Source organism: Staurois parvus, unplaced genomic scaffold (assembly GCF_062004578.1).
Source record: "Staurois parvus isolate SC_StPar_1 unplaced genomic scaffold, SC_StPar_1.0 ptg000242l, whole genome shotgun sequence".
In the NCBI taxonomy this organism is placed as follows: Eukaryota; Metazoa; Chordata; class Amphibia; order Anura; family Ranidae; genus Staurois; species Staurois parvus.
This window is the reverse complement of record NW_028318038.1, coordinates 2,410,156-2,425,518: the sequence shown is the minus strand read 5'-3', so window position 1 is coordinate 2,425,518 and position 15,363 is coordinate 2,410,156. Positions and strand designations below refer to the sequence as shown.

The 15,363-nt window shown below is 41.4% G+C and overlaps 1 protein-coding gene across 2 annotated transcripts in view; it reads left to right on the top strand.

Annotated features, from left to right (window-relative positions):
- LOC149459966 (phosphatidylinositol 3,4,5-trisphosphate 3-phosphatase TPTE2-like) overlaps positions 1–15,363 on the top strand; it is a 114,204-nt gene that overhangs the window by 28,325 nt on the left and 70,516 nt on the right. For both annotated transcript variants that reach the window (XM_089680345.1, XM_089680344.1), the window contains exon 2: positions 10,359–10,428. In XM_089680345.1, the coding sequence (XP_089536471.1) occupies positions 10,379–10,428 (50 nt within the window). In that variant the 5' untranslated portion in view covers positions 10,359–10,378. The remainder of the gene's footprint in view (positions 1–10,358; positions 10,429–15,363) is intronic.

The window sequence follows — 15,363 nt, the reverse complement described above, 5'->3', positions numbered from 1 at the left end:
AAAAAATACACATCCCAAGGAAACGTAACCCCAGAAAGACCTCAGAGCAGATCTGAAAAAGGAGAAGCAGACCTTAGTATGGAAAGAAGCCCTAGAGTATCAATAGGCCCGGACACTAGTAACCAGCAAATATCAGGCAATACAGAGGCGGAAAAAGACCTACAAATACCTAATAAAAAGGAAATGGCAGAAATGTTTAAAGAACTGGAGAAAACAATAAAACAAGAAATGGTAAACATTCGCAGTGATCTGGGGCACCTCTTGGAGAGAATTGAGGAAACGGAGGAGAAAGTTAAAGGTCAGACCCAGGCTATCTCTGAACTTGAAAAAGAACTAATTAATATAGGGAAAGCCCAAGAAAAACTGTTATATAAGGCTGAGATACAAGAAAATAAAGATAGGAAAAGAAACATCTTGATACGTGGGGTTTCAGAAGACCTAAAGGGAGAAAGCTTGCAAGAGGTGGTTTGCAAAATATTTAACATTATAACAGACAGCTCTGAAATGGAAAGCTCTAAAATAGAAGGAACCTTTAGAAAAGGGAAAATCCTGAGAAACCTGGGGAAAGAAAGGCCGAGAGATATAATTGTCAAATTTTATGAATTTCGGGACAAAGAAAAAATCTGGAGGAAGACTAAGGGAAAATCAGTAATTAAGTATGAAGGAGGAGACATACAGATATACGCGGATCTGGCGCCAGAGACTTTGTGGAGAAGGAGAACTTTGAGACCCCTATTGAAAAGGTTGAAAGAGCCCTGACCTTCTTCACTCCGCTACTGAGCGCCTCTATGATGAAATTGCACCCCTGTCCTGCCCAGAGCTCGCCACATCTGCCTACAACAACTATCATCCTCCCTGGACGCTCTTGCTCCTCTTTCTACACGCAGAACCAGGCCTCGCCTGTCTCAACCCTGGCAAACAGATGATACCAGAAGTCTCAAGAGACTCAGCCGCACTCTTGAGTGAGCATGGCGTAAAACTAAATCCCTGAAAGACTTTACCCACTACAAATCCACTCTTCTTAAATACAACTCCAGCCTCCACGCTGCTAAGCAAATCTATAACACTCTCATCAAGACCCTCTCATCCAATCCTCGTCAACTGTTCTCTACCCTTAATTCCTTACTCCACCCCCCACTGCCTCCACCAACCAACTTACTTACTGCACAGGAGATTGCCAGTCACTTCAAGAAGAAGATCGACACAATTCGTGATGAGATCTCCAGTGTCAAGCTTCCTCCTCTAACCAACATACCAGGCCCAACACCAAACTCAACACTCTCCTCCTTTGACCCTGTTACCTCCAAGGAAGTTACCGATTTCCTTTCCAAGGCCCTCTTCACCACCTGTCCCCTAGATCCTGTCCCCTCACAACTGTTGCAGCCTCCTTCCTGCTCTATCCTAAACTCTCTAACCCACATCTTCAACCTCTCACTCTCCATAGGCACCTTTCCCTCCCCACTCAAACATGCACTGGTTACCCCCATTCTCAAAAAACCCTCGCTGGACCCCACCTGTTTGAACAACTTAAGACCCATCTCCCTGCTCCCGTTTGCCTCCAAGCTTCTCGAGTGCCTTGTTCACAACCGTATGAACTGCTACCTCACCGACAACAACCTTCTTGATCCCCGACAGTCTGGCTTCCGCCGGCAACATTCCACAGAAACTGCCCTACTAAAACTCACTAATGACCTACTAACTGCTAAAACCAACGGTCATTACTCCATACTCATACTCCTTGACCTTTCTGCTGGCTTTGGCACAGTCGACCACCCGCTCCTCTTCAGTAAACTCCACTCCATCAGCCTCCATGACTCTGCTCTCTCCTGGTTCTCCTCTTACCTTTCTCAGCGCACTTTCAGTGTCACAACTCCTCCTCCTCTGCTCCTCTTCCCCTTTCTGTTGGGGTACCCCAAGGTTCTGTTCTTGGGCCCCTCCTTTTCTCTCTCTATACCTCCTCCCTGGGCCAACTGATAACCTCCCATGGCTTCCATTACCACCTCTATGCTGATGACACCCAGATCTATCTCTCCACTCCCCAGCTCACCCCCTCAAACTCCTATCGTATCATAAATCTACTAAGCGACATATCAGCATGGATGTCACTTCACTACCTCAAACTCAATCTTTCAAAAACTGAGCTTGTAATATTTCCTCCTCCCCGATCCCCCATTCACGACTTTACCATTAAAATCAACAGCGCAACCATTGGTCCTTCCCCTCATGCCAGGGTGCTAGGCGTTACCCTAGACTCTGACCTCTCCTTTGGGCCCCACATCTGCTCATCTACTCACTGGCTAAATCCTGCCGCCTCAACCTCCAGAACATTTTCAAAATTCGCCCCATCCTGACCAATGACACCACAAAACAACTCATCCACACCTTGGTTATATCCCGCCTTGATTACTGCAACTCCCTCCTCACTGGTCTACCGTTACACAGGCTATCCCCTCTTCAGTATATTATGAGTGCTGCTGCTAGACTCATACACCTTACCAACCGATCAGCGACTGCTGCCCCTCTCTGCCAATCCCTTCACTGGCTTCCACTAACCCAACATATAAAATTCAAAATACTAACCACAGCTTACAAAGCCATCCACAACACTGCCCCTAGCTACATCACCAACCTCATCCACAGATATCGGCCAAATCACCCACTCTGCTCCTCCCAAGATATTTTCCTCTCTAGCTCCCTCATCACCTCCTCCCATGCTCGCCTCCAGGACTTCTCCAGAGCCTCTCCCATCCTCTGGAACTCCCTACCACAGCATGTCCGATCAGCCCCCACCCTGTCTGCCTTTAGACAATCTTTGAAAACTCACTTCTTCAGGGAAGCCTACCCCACCTCCACCTAAGAACTGTACTTGAATCACCTCCACCAGATGATCCCCGCAGCTATCACCTTTTGTATCATCTCCCCCTTCCTTTAGATTGTAAGCTCCACGAGCAGGGCCCTCACATTCCTTCTGTACTGAAATGTATTGTAATTGTACTTTCTCCCTTATATTGTAAAGCGCTGCGCAAACTGTTGGCGCTATATAAATCCTGTATAATAATAATTAATTGTGTTGTCCCTAGTTTCCTGCCTGGAATGAAGCCAACCTGGTCCTTCACTATCAAGGACAACTAAAGGAGTAGGTGGTTTGCTAAGGCTTTGGCAAATAATTAAACATCCACATTTAGGAGAAAAATCCATCTATAGTTTTTGACCCCTGTGGCATCCTTGTCTTTTTTATACAGGACTGTAATATGGGCCTCAAGCAATGGCTTTAGGGGACACTCTGGCAGAGAATTAAAGGCCTGGAGAAAAGGCTGAAGGAGCCTTGTTAAATATTGTGATATGTGTAGCGCTACCGTTGTGAGGGCTGCTGTGTTGTGGGTACCCCTAAACTTCTCTCTGCAAAGCTGGGCAACAGGTATTTCTCACACAGACTTGCATGCAAGCGACGAAGTCTGTATCTTGGTTTTGTTGTTTTATTAGGGGAAATCAACTTGGATAGGGAAATAGGGATTATGGGATGCCCAGTTGGCTTGAATCAATGGAGGGGGAACAACTTCCTTCCTATGTACAAAGGCAGATCCTGGACTGTTCTTTTCTTGAAAGCCATCAGTTGTTGTGGATCAGTAGCAACAGCTCTCTATGGGCAAGGAACTAGCAGCCCCTTAAAACAGCTTAACGTCTCGTAACTACATGCAGAGATGTCTTCTCTCCCACTGTAGAGCTGCTTCCAGCTCCATGGCCTACAAACACTACCAGCCTTCCTGGCTTCTCTGAAGATCTCCCAGGACAAGGATAAAGGTTTGAACCCACTTCTGTCCTTAGAAAGCTTGCTACATATGGCAGTCTTGTGGAAGGCATCCTTGTCCCAGAGAGTCCTGCTGTACTCACTCAGTGCTCTTTGCTCCCTGCTGCTCCAGGTCTCGATCCCATTGACGCCTCACTTCTGAACGTATCCTCCAGAGCTAGTCCCATCCCAGGCTGGAGGCCAGCCCCCCTAGACCTAGGGGACCCCTCCCAGGCACTGACAGTCTCCTCAACACTTCATCTTCCACCCGACTCCTCTGTCAGCCTAACTTTCCCATATTTATGGGCTAGTCCACCACTCGATCAGGGCCTTCAAACCTGGGATTGGCCAGACTCCCATAAACATGCAAATTAGGTCTCCACCCCTTTTTGCTTACCGACTTCTGGAAGGTTCTATGGTCCTCCAGAGTCAGGAGGAGGCGATAGAGCCACAACCTGTTAAGTCATTCAGCTGACCTGCAATAACCCGACTTAAATCACAGACTCAGTTACCAGGAGTCATACACAATGATTTTACCTACAATACACTACACTATTTTATCAGTGCACTAGAGGGTGCTACACGTTAATTAACAAATGACAGTAAAATACATTAAAATAACATAGAGCAAAAAATTATAGTGTATTGTCTCTTGACATATATCAGGGGTGCTATTTTCACACTAAAAATACCTCAAGTAAAATCAAAATTCACCTAAAACAAAATAACACAGACTTGGGAATTTAAGAGGTTCCCATTCCATTGTCTTGTCTAGCTTCTTTCCAAAGTGCCTTCAAAGAGTCCCTTTTTCACTTTCATTCTAAATTGGATTCAAAAACTCTAACTGAAGTTTAACTCTGGAAATCTGGGTCAAATCTGAGTTTGACCCAAATCTGAATTTCAACAAAATTGTGATCAGTACCTTGGGCCCGTTCTGGTTTTAGCATGTTTGGTCTACTGCACTTTTCCATTGCCAGGCACGAGCTTTTAGCTTGTATAAATTACCATCTTTACTACAGGGTGTTTGCATGACCTAGTTTCCTGTCAACTGGATGCTGATCCAAGAACATTCTGATTCAGTACACAGGCAATTTTGGTTGCCTTAGTACAGTATGTGGTGCATGTCAGTTATGACATCAGCATTGCAAACAAAATACAAGACATAATTTATTTAATCATCATGTAGTCTGCTAACAGGCGTGATCGCTGGTGGTGATTCATCCAAATGTTTTATAAACTATTTTTTGAACATCCTTCAACATGTACAGGTGAAACTCGAAAAATTAGAATATCGTGCAAAAGTTCATTTATTTCAGTAATGCAACTTAAAATGTGAAACTAATATATGAGATAGACTCATTACATGCAAAGCAAGATAGTTCAAGCTGTGATTTGTCATAATTGTGATGATTATGGCTTACAGCTCATGAAAACCCCAAATCCACAATCTCAGAAAATTAGAATATTACATGCAATCAATAAAACAAGGATTGTACATAGAACAATATTGGACCTTTGAAAAGTATAAGCATGCATATGTACTAAATACTTGGTTTGGGCCCCTTTTGCAGCAATTACTGCCTCAATGCGGCGTGGCATGGAAGCTATCAGCCTGTGGCACTGCTGAGGTGTTATGGAAATGGTTTCCAAATGGTCAGTCCGCCCCTGCTCAAAACTATTTTCATTTAACATTCCAACCTTCTGGCTTTAAGAAAAACTTAAAAAAGAAAACTAGTCAATTGCAAGTGTTTTTGCAGATCAAGCAGAGGAAAAAATATGGAATCACTCAATGCTGAGGAAAATATTATGGAATCACCATGTACTTTGCACTTCTAAAACAAACATCTGCATCAGATTACATCTGCTAATTAGTCTGCAGTTAAAAAAGAGTGCTTGCACACATTGGTAAGCTATTGCACTAAGCTGATTGACATGAATCATGGCTCCAACATGGGAGATGTCAGTTGAAACAAAGGAGAGGATTATAAAACCCCTTCAAGAAGGTAAATCATCACGGAATGTTGCAAAACATGTTGGTTGTTCTCAGTCAGCTGTGTCTAAATTCTGGACCAAGTACAAATCAAATGGGAAGGTTGTAAAAGGGAAGTGTACTGGTTGACCAAGGAAGACATCAAAGTGTCAAAATAGAAAACTTAAATGATATGCCTTGAAAACAAAAAAGGTACAACAAAACAAGTGAAGAATAAATGGGCAAAAACTGGAGTCGTATGTGACCGAACTGTAAGACATTGCCTAAAGGAAATGGGATTTACCGTATTTTCCTCACCATAAGATGCACTTTTTTCCCCCAAAAAAAGGGGGGAAAATGTCAGTGCGTCTGATGGAGCGGCCGGTCCGGTGTTTCCACCGCCGCCGTGTCAGAATACCGGGCCGGCCGCTCAGGTCTGCAGCAGGACCTTACCTTTTCCTCGGTCCATAGCTGCGTAGTCTTCTCGCGCCGGCTTCTTTAGTGTGGGCTCTCGGCTTGACAGCCGGGTGCCCAGTGCGCATGCGTGAGTAGCGTCTTCTATACGCGTCTTCTGGGACAGGTGACAGGTCCCAAAAGACGGCGCACCAATCACAAGGCGCAGCGCTTCTCGTACATGCGCACTGGGCACCCAGCTGTTAGCCGAGTGCCCACACTAAAGGGAGGACAACTCCGCGGAAGTGGGAGTGGGTACCTGTCAAATTCAGGTACCCGCTCCCCCTCCCTCCCCAAAGGTCAGCAGTCATCTCCTGTACTGTCATCAGTCTCTGGTCATCTCCTGTACTGTCCGCAGTCTCTGGACATCTCCTGTACTGTCTGCAGTCTCTTGGTCATCCCCTGCACTGTCCGCAGTCTCTGGTCATCACCTGCACTGTCTGCAGTCTCTGGTCATCCCCTGCACTGTCTGCAGTGTCTGGTCATCTCCTGTACTGTCCGCAGTCTCTGGTCATCCTCTATACTGTCCTCAGTCTCTTGGTCATCCCCTATACTATCTTCAGTCTCTTGGTCATCCCCTATACTGTCCGCAGTCTCTGGTCATCCCCTGTACTGTCCGCAGTCTCTAGTCATCTCCTGTACTGGGTCCACAGTCTCTGGTCATCCCCTGCACTGTCCGCAGTCTCTGGTCATCTCCTGTACTATGTCCGCAGTCTCTGGTCATCTCCTGTACTGTGTCCGCAGTCTCTGGTCATCTCCTGTACTATGTCCGCAGTCTCTGGTCATCTCCTGTACTGTGTCTGCAGTCTCTGGTCATCTCCTGTACTGTGTCCGCAGTCTCTGGTCATCTCCTGTACTGTGTCCGCAGTCTCTGGTCATCTCCTGTACTGTGTCCGCAGTCTCTGGTCATCTCCTGTACTGTGTCTGCAGTCTCTGGTCATCTCCTGTACTATGTCTGCAGTCCATTGGTTCAGAATATGTTTTATCTTGTTTTCTGCCTCTAAAACCTAGGTGCATCTTATGGTCAGGTGCGTCTTATGGAGCGAAAAATACAGTATATACAGAAAAGCCAAACGAAAACCATCATTAACACCTAAATAGAAAAAAAGCAAGGTTACAGTGTGCTAAAGAAAAGCAATCATGGACTGTGGATGACTGGATGAAAGTGATATTCAGTGATGAATCACAAATCTACATTGGGCAGGGTGATGATGTTGGAACTTTGGTGCCGTTACAATGAAATCTATAAAGACAACTGCTTGAAAAAAAATGCAAAATTCAAAAGTTTATATTGAGATTTTGGACACTTTTCTTATTCCATCAATTGAAAGGATGTTTGGTGATGATGACATCATTTTTTTAGGATGATAATGCATCTTTCCATAGGGCAAAAGCCGTGAAAACTTTCCTTCAAGAAAGACATATAATGTAAATGGAATGACCTGCAAATAGTTCGGACCTCAATCCAATTGAAAATCTATGATGGAAATTAAAGAAAATGGTCCATGACAAGGCTCTAACCTGCAAAGCTGATCTGGCAACTGCAATAAGAGAAAGTTGGAGTCGAATTGATGAAGAATACTGTTTGTCGATAGTTAAATTCAAGCTGTTATAAAAGCCAGAGATGGTGCATCAAACTACTAGTGGTGTACTGTAGTGTTTTGGTTTTTTTTTTTCATGATTCCATAATATTTTCCTCACAATAGAGCGCTTCCAGATTTTTTTTTCCTCTGCTTGATCTGCAAAAACAGTTATTATTTATTATTATTATTATTATTATTATACAGTATATAGTGCCAAAAAGTTTGCTCAGCGCTGTACAATATAGATGCAACTGACTACATTTTTCTTTCTTTTTTTATTTGTTTACATGTTTCTTAAAGCCAGAAGGTTGGAATGCTAAATGAAAATAGTTTTGAGGCATATCCCTGATTTAGTTTTTTTTTTTCTACACAAACAATTGAACATTTTCCAAGAGTGGTGATTCCATACTTTTTGCCAGGGGTTGTATCGTGGCCTCAGGTGATACACAGAAATGAAACAAATCGGCCTACATAGGTTGTACCTGTCTATCTGCAGTTTTCTCTTCCCTGCATCCATTTTAAAGTCCGGAATTGTTAAAGCTATCTGAGAGTTAAAAAAAGGGTTTGTTGAGCTGAAGTTACACTCTGCAGACCTCAGTGAGGAGAGTTCTAAGAGCTGATTGGAGGGAAAGGACACACCACGTTTCACACAGCTCACAAAACAGAACTGAGGCTGTCAATCTTATGGAGCATCCTCCCCTGTCACCATTTTTCTCTTAGTGTCAGGAAAACTTGTCAGAAGTGACTCATGCTGATAAAAGATGAATGAAGCAGCAGACAGAAATTACACTTAGTGCTCTTAATTGAGACAAGTACACACTATAGAGGTATATGCATTGTTCATACACTCATCGGCCATTTTATTAGGTACACCTTGCTAGTACCTGGTTGAATCCCCTTTTGCTTTAAGGATTGCTTTAATCCTTTGTGGCATATATTTAACAAGGTGTTGGAAACATGCTTCAGAGATTTTGGTCCATGTTGACATGAGTTACTGTTGCCTTTCTATCATCTTGAACCAGTCTGCCCATTCTCCTCTGACATCAACAAGGCATTTTCATCCACACAACTGCAGCTCACTGTATATTTTCTCTTTTTTGGACCATTCTCTGTAAACCCTAGAGATGGTTGTGCGTGAAAATCCCAGTAGATCGGCATTTTTTTAAATACTCGGACAAGCCCATCTGGCACCAACAACCATGCCACATTTAAAGTCACTTTAAATTCCCTTTCTTCCCCATTCTGATGCTTTAAAAATAATGTCATAGACTACATTATTCGTTCCATTACAGTAGTATTTTTATGATTCATTTTATTGATTTTATCTTGGGTTTGCTTTTAATTTTTCAATCTAGCTATGTAACTGTAACAAAGCATTACAAGTGCAAAACATTGTGGTGGCCTTCCTATGCACATGTCATTGCAGAACAGTTACAGTCAGATCAAATAAGAACAGTATAACTACAGATAGCTTTCCAAAAATAGCAACATATTCGGCAAATATTCTTAAAATAGCTTTGGTCAAATTTCCCCTTTCCCCTGTTTTAGGCCAGCCATACATGATCAGAGGTCTTCTGGAGACTGGTAGGCGATAGTTGGAGAGATAGTTGTCTTTTCAAGGTAGCAATGGAATCCACCATTGGACAGAAGTGGCTCACGCCATGCAAAGAAACAAGGATCAGCTCCATCAATCTAAATTTTTCTACCTGAGAGATCTCTGTGGCTCTTAATGAGCCCTTCTAGTGGGCAAGATCATTGTCACCTCAGCATATCCCTGTGCCCAATGTTTGCTCAGGTGTCTTATTAAACAATGTTTTGGTGGGATCAATAATGGTCATTTCTATTAACACTGAAGTTGCCAATTTGAACGAGGGCAAAAAATAAAAGGTACAAAACGCACATAACACAAGTTGACTTAAATATATGTGGTCAATAATATAGTTCAGTAAGCATTAAATATAAGGGGATATTTTTATTTATTTCAGGTACTTCTATAGCACCGTCAATTTACGCAGCGATTTACATATATATTGTACATTCACATCAGTCCCTAATCCTCAAGGGGTGTACAATCTAAAGTCCCTAGCTCATATTCACACATACACATATTAGGGCCAATTTAGACAGGAGCCAATTAACCTACCAGGATGTCTTTGGAGAGTGGAAGGAAACCAGAGTACCTGAAGGAAACCCACGCAGTCACAGGGAGAACATGCAAACTCCAGGCAGAGGGTGCCATGGTTGGGATTTGAACCAGCGATGCTAGTACTGCCTGGCAGAAGAGCTAACCATTTAGCCACTGTGCTGCCCAGCAAATAATAATGCCCAGATATAAGCAAAAAATTGTACATGTTAGTTACACAATAATCACTTTTAATGGGCCCTCTTTCTGGAAGACCCAGGTCTAATGGCCTTCCCCATATGAAAACAATCTTAAGCATGCATTTATTATGTTAATATAAAATGTGAAAGTCTACCATTGACTGGTAAAGTGTTGTATACTTTGTAACTGTTTAGTTTTTTAAGATGTTTCAGTGGATTAAAATGTGTCTTTATTTCGTTGTAGCTCCTGAGATCATTGACAAGATGTCCAGTGTGAGATTTGATCCCAGGGCAGAGGCCAATGATGTCAATGGGTGAGTGATCATTTAGGGTAATTTTTAGGTAGAGTGGGCTAGACATTACCATATATGGCAAACTCATATGTATTACAGCCAGAATTGCCTTTTCTCAGTTTTTTCGTATACTTGATAATACCCACTATTTAAACATAGTAGCACACAAATAAGAACACAGATTAAAAGCCTAAGATGCTTAAAAATATATCCTCTATCCAGTATAATTATACTTATATGAAAAAGAACTTTTCTTGAAATTCTAGTATTCTGACTCTTAGAAAATAAGGAAAAAACTTGAGTGATTTTTTTAAAAAAAAAAGTGTTTTTCCACAGCATTCTGTAACACAAATAACATCAAGCAAGGCCAAATACACTGGCACCTGACTTGTAAATTTTAACATATGCAGTGGTATAACCCTGGGGTTTTCAACTACTATAAGGCCCTCAAAGCTTATTGGAACTTGAAAAGCGGCATCCATTGCAGAAGGGCAGTCGAATAGTCTCTACACATCTGCCCCCAAGCCTTAAAAGTTGATTGAAACCTTTTCAAGCTGATAGTCACTGTTAAGAATTCTCAAAATTTCCATATATTTGCTTTATCTAAATTAGGCCTTTATTTTCTAATTTATTTTTGCACTGACATCAATTTGAGTCATGTAAAGACATGCAATTTGTGTATTCTTCTAGTATGAATCTATATTAATGATAATGAAATATGTGATGTATATAATGATAGGTTTGGTTGATGATTGAATCATAGGTGTATATCTTGCAGTTTTTGCACCAGGAACAAACCGTGCTATTACATGTTTGGAAATCATCTTTAAATATAAGTTGCATTTTTTTTATAGAATACAAGTTTGATATGTACTAAAGTGAATAAAAATAGACTCTCTAGAGACATTTCTACCCTATGATCTTTATTTTCACATACCTCCCTGTATGGATTGTTGAGCAAGGTCATTGTGATTAGCCTGTCATCTTTAGTATCTTAAGTATTGTTTTTCTTGAGTAGAATGACAAGAAATCTGAGAAAGCTGAAGTGATCTCAAATAAGCAAATGGGGAAGGAATACATTTGTAGAGAAGACAAGCATGTAGAGATACCAAAAGGTTTGGGTGAGGTAAAAAGGTCACCCTCAGGTTCTTTCCCTAGATCTGCCACTTAAAAAGTGTTCAATTTTATTAATATCATATTACAAGATGTTCCCCTTACAACTGGATGTATCTTAATTAAAAATAAATAAATTCTTAACATAGTGTCCACTTAGGCAGCAGAAACTCTGGGAGAGCTGGAGTACATCTGCTCTCACCTTCAACAGTTCAAAATCCCATTTGAAATTGAGGGTAATGGTTATCAATTTGTGCACCATGTTATCGCTCCATTATTTATTTATAATTATTTAATTATAATTATTTTGTTGGAGTGGTATTTATGAGACAGTGGCTTGTTTGCATGTATGTACACGTAGGCAGGTGCAGTCTGTTTTCCCCACTGTAGGTGGTGCTGGACAGCAGTGGCAAGGCAGTGGGGAGCAGAAGGGGAGTTAACTTGGGTTTCTCTATGACTTCCTTAGTTAGATAAGGCAGTGATCCCTTTGGATGTTGTTGTCCCTGGTGGCCATATTGGGTCAGGCAGAGTCTATTTAAGACTCTGACCTCGCGTTTTGACACACTTTATGCGAGTGGCTAGTGTAGCGACAGGTCACCCATTTTGTCAGGGACAGTATTGGTGGCAGGGAAAGGTTCCAGAGGAGTAGGGAAAGTGCAGGGACTACGTCTTCCTCCTTGGAGAAGCTCCCCATTGGGTTGCACCGGCTAGGCTGCACTCCACTCCTTGTGGTAGATGCTGTCTGCTGCTTGGAACCTGCATCCCGATATGCATGCACTGAACTGTTGTGATTGTCCTGGTCGAGTGAACTTTCCTACACGGCCTGTTCTATGATTTTGACAATACACCATTTGTGGCGAATCTGGAATGTGTGCTTTCTGCCGCCACACCACCCTGCCCCTACTCGGCATACGGTTCTTCTTTATCCTGTTTGTTTAGTGTCGCAGGGCACATGTTGTCACATTTTTATGTCTATTAATAACCAAATGTTTATTCTGTACATGTGTTATATATGCAATAAGCAGAGTTTTAGACAAAACAGTGAGAAGTAGACATTTCTTCATTTCTAGACAAAAGTAGACATTTCTTCATTGAAAATTACTGCTTGAAACTATTGCAAAGTACTGAATAGCAAAATTTTATCAACAAAGTAGACTTTGGTTCTCACCTTCACGTATCATCATGGAGTTTTAGTTCTGTTTGTGAACTTTATAGAAGAACATATATAGATTGGTGCAATTACCTTTCATGATCTTTATCAGATTGTCAACCTTGGTATCCTTTTCATGATCTGTACACAATTGTTGGTCTGCTGATAGATTAAGAATGGATACTTTATGGCTCTGACCAGATGTATGCTTGCTGAGTCAAGACAATGGATATCCATTTTTATTTGGTGCATTTTTATACTTGCCTTTAATCTGAATATTTCTCAGCATTTGTGCATAATCATGTTGATGCATAAACATGTTGATACAAAATCATGTATCATCTTTCTATATGCATTGATTTCTGAATTATGAGTGTGCCAGGGATGATTTATGCATGACAACACATTAACTTTTGTTATAAACTTTTTCACCATGAAAAAATACTTTAAATGTGATAATACATCGAAGAGATGTTTCTCTTGGAATGGACCTTTGCCCCTTTCCCTAAAATCCATATTAACTCAACATATCCAAGAGCAGCGCTAAATTCTCAAACTAGTCACATAAAGTGCAAACCACAAAGTACATATATATATAAAAATACAAACGTAAGTGCAAATGTATAGCAAATAACACATTAAACTGCAAGTGCTTGTGCAAAAGTTCATAAGATTTCCACTTATTAAATAATCTGTGGTATACAGCAGTTCATGTGTTTTGACTTAAAAAAAAAAAATCGATACAGTAAAAACTCAGCCTTATTAAAACACAGCAATTGCACTGAAAGTTAAAAAACAGCTCAAATATACAATACCGTTTCTAATTTGTCCAATATAGAAGGCTTAAACAACCGTGCCGAACTCCACACTCTGGTCAACGGGCGAGCATGATGATGCTTCCTGAGAAGGCAACATGACCATTGCCTTCAGGGAAATCCCATACCTTAACTATGAGCTCTCACAGTATTGCCATACTGTGCATGAGCGAGATGAAGCTCATGACATCATGCATTGCATATCATGCATGCTGTGTACGAAAGTAAATTAATTTGCTGGTAAGAGGAAAAAAAAAAACCTCTCTCTTAGATCTTGCCTGATCTAGTTTTTTTTTTTTAATGCAACAGATGCATGTAATGTCATACAGTCAATGCGTGAGACAAGGCACATGACATCCTGCACTTCATCTTACGCATGCATAGTATGAAGTAAACTTTTCAAAATTGTGGTGTAGGAACCCCCAAGAAGCACTTAGGCGGGATGAAAACTGGTAAAAATTTAGAAAGTCACATGAACATACAGTCATGGCCAAAAATATTGTCACCCTTGCATTTTTGTCATATAATGCACCACTTCACCCAAAAACGTATTGCAATTACAAACCATTTCTAGGTGCTTTTTGACATGTGCTTGGAGTCATTGTCCTGCTGTAAGACCCATTTAAGTATTCTCATGTTTATTTCTTTTGTTTGTATTGGTATGACACAAAAAAATTGGAGAAACGAAAATCCAATTCTGACACATTCCACACAAAACCCCAAAAATGGACTGGAAAAATGATTTCCACCTTCTCAAAATTGTAAGAAATAATTGCATTCCCAGTTTGTGATGCTCTTGTAGTTTTTAATTAAACTCACCTTAACAGGCGCTGACAATATAGAAATTACAGCGGCAACCAGTTAAAATGGTGAAAAATCGACTCAACCTTTCTGTTGTGTGTCTCTTTGGGGTTTATTTACTAAAGCTGGAGAGTCCAAAATCAGAATCCCTTCTGCATAGAAACCAATCAGCTTCCAGGTTTCATTGCCAGAGCTTCATTGAACAAGCTGAGGTTAGAAGCTGATTGGTTTCTATGCAGAAGGGAGTCTGATTTTGGACTCTCCAGCTTTAGTAAATAAACCCCTTTGTGTCACATGGAACAAGGAGCAGAGAGAGCATCACAGAATTGTCTGAGGATTTGAGAACAAAAAATGTGGAAAAGCATGGACAATCCCAAGGTTACAAGTCCATCTCCAGAGAACATAATGTACCTGTGTCCACTGTGCACAACATTGTCAAGAGGTTTACAGCCCATGGCACTGTAGCTAACTTCCCTAGACGTGGACTAAAGAGAAAAATCTCGATCAAAGATTGCAACGAAGGATTGTTCAAATAGTGGTTATTCTACCTTGATCAACCTCCAGACAAATTCAAGCCGAACTGTGTCAACTTGCACTGTACGTCGCCATCTGAATGAAAAGGGACACTATGTAAGAAACCCAGGAGGACCCCACTACTGACACAGAAACATAAAAAAGCCAGATTGGAGTTTGCCAAAACTCACCTGAGAAAGCCAAAATCCTTTTGGGAGAAAGTGTTGTAGCAGACAAAACAAAATTACAGCTTTTTAGTAAAGCCTATCATTCTACTGTTTTCGGAAAAAGAAATGAGGCCTTTGAAGAAAAGAATACAGACCCTACAGTCAAACATGGTGGAGGTTCACTGATTTTTTTGGGGTTGCCTTGCTGCTTCAGGCACTGGATGTCTTGACTGTATGCATGGCATTCTGAAATCTGAAGACTCCCAAAGAATTCCGGTATGCAATGTAAGGCCCAGTGTCAGAAAGTTGAGTCTCTGTCAGAGGTCTTACAGCAGGACAATGACACAAAGCACATGTCAAAAAGCACCCAGTAATGGTTTAGGATAAAGTGCTGGAG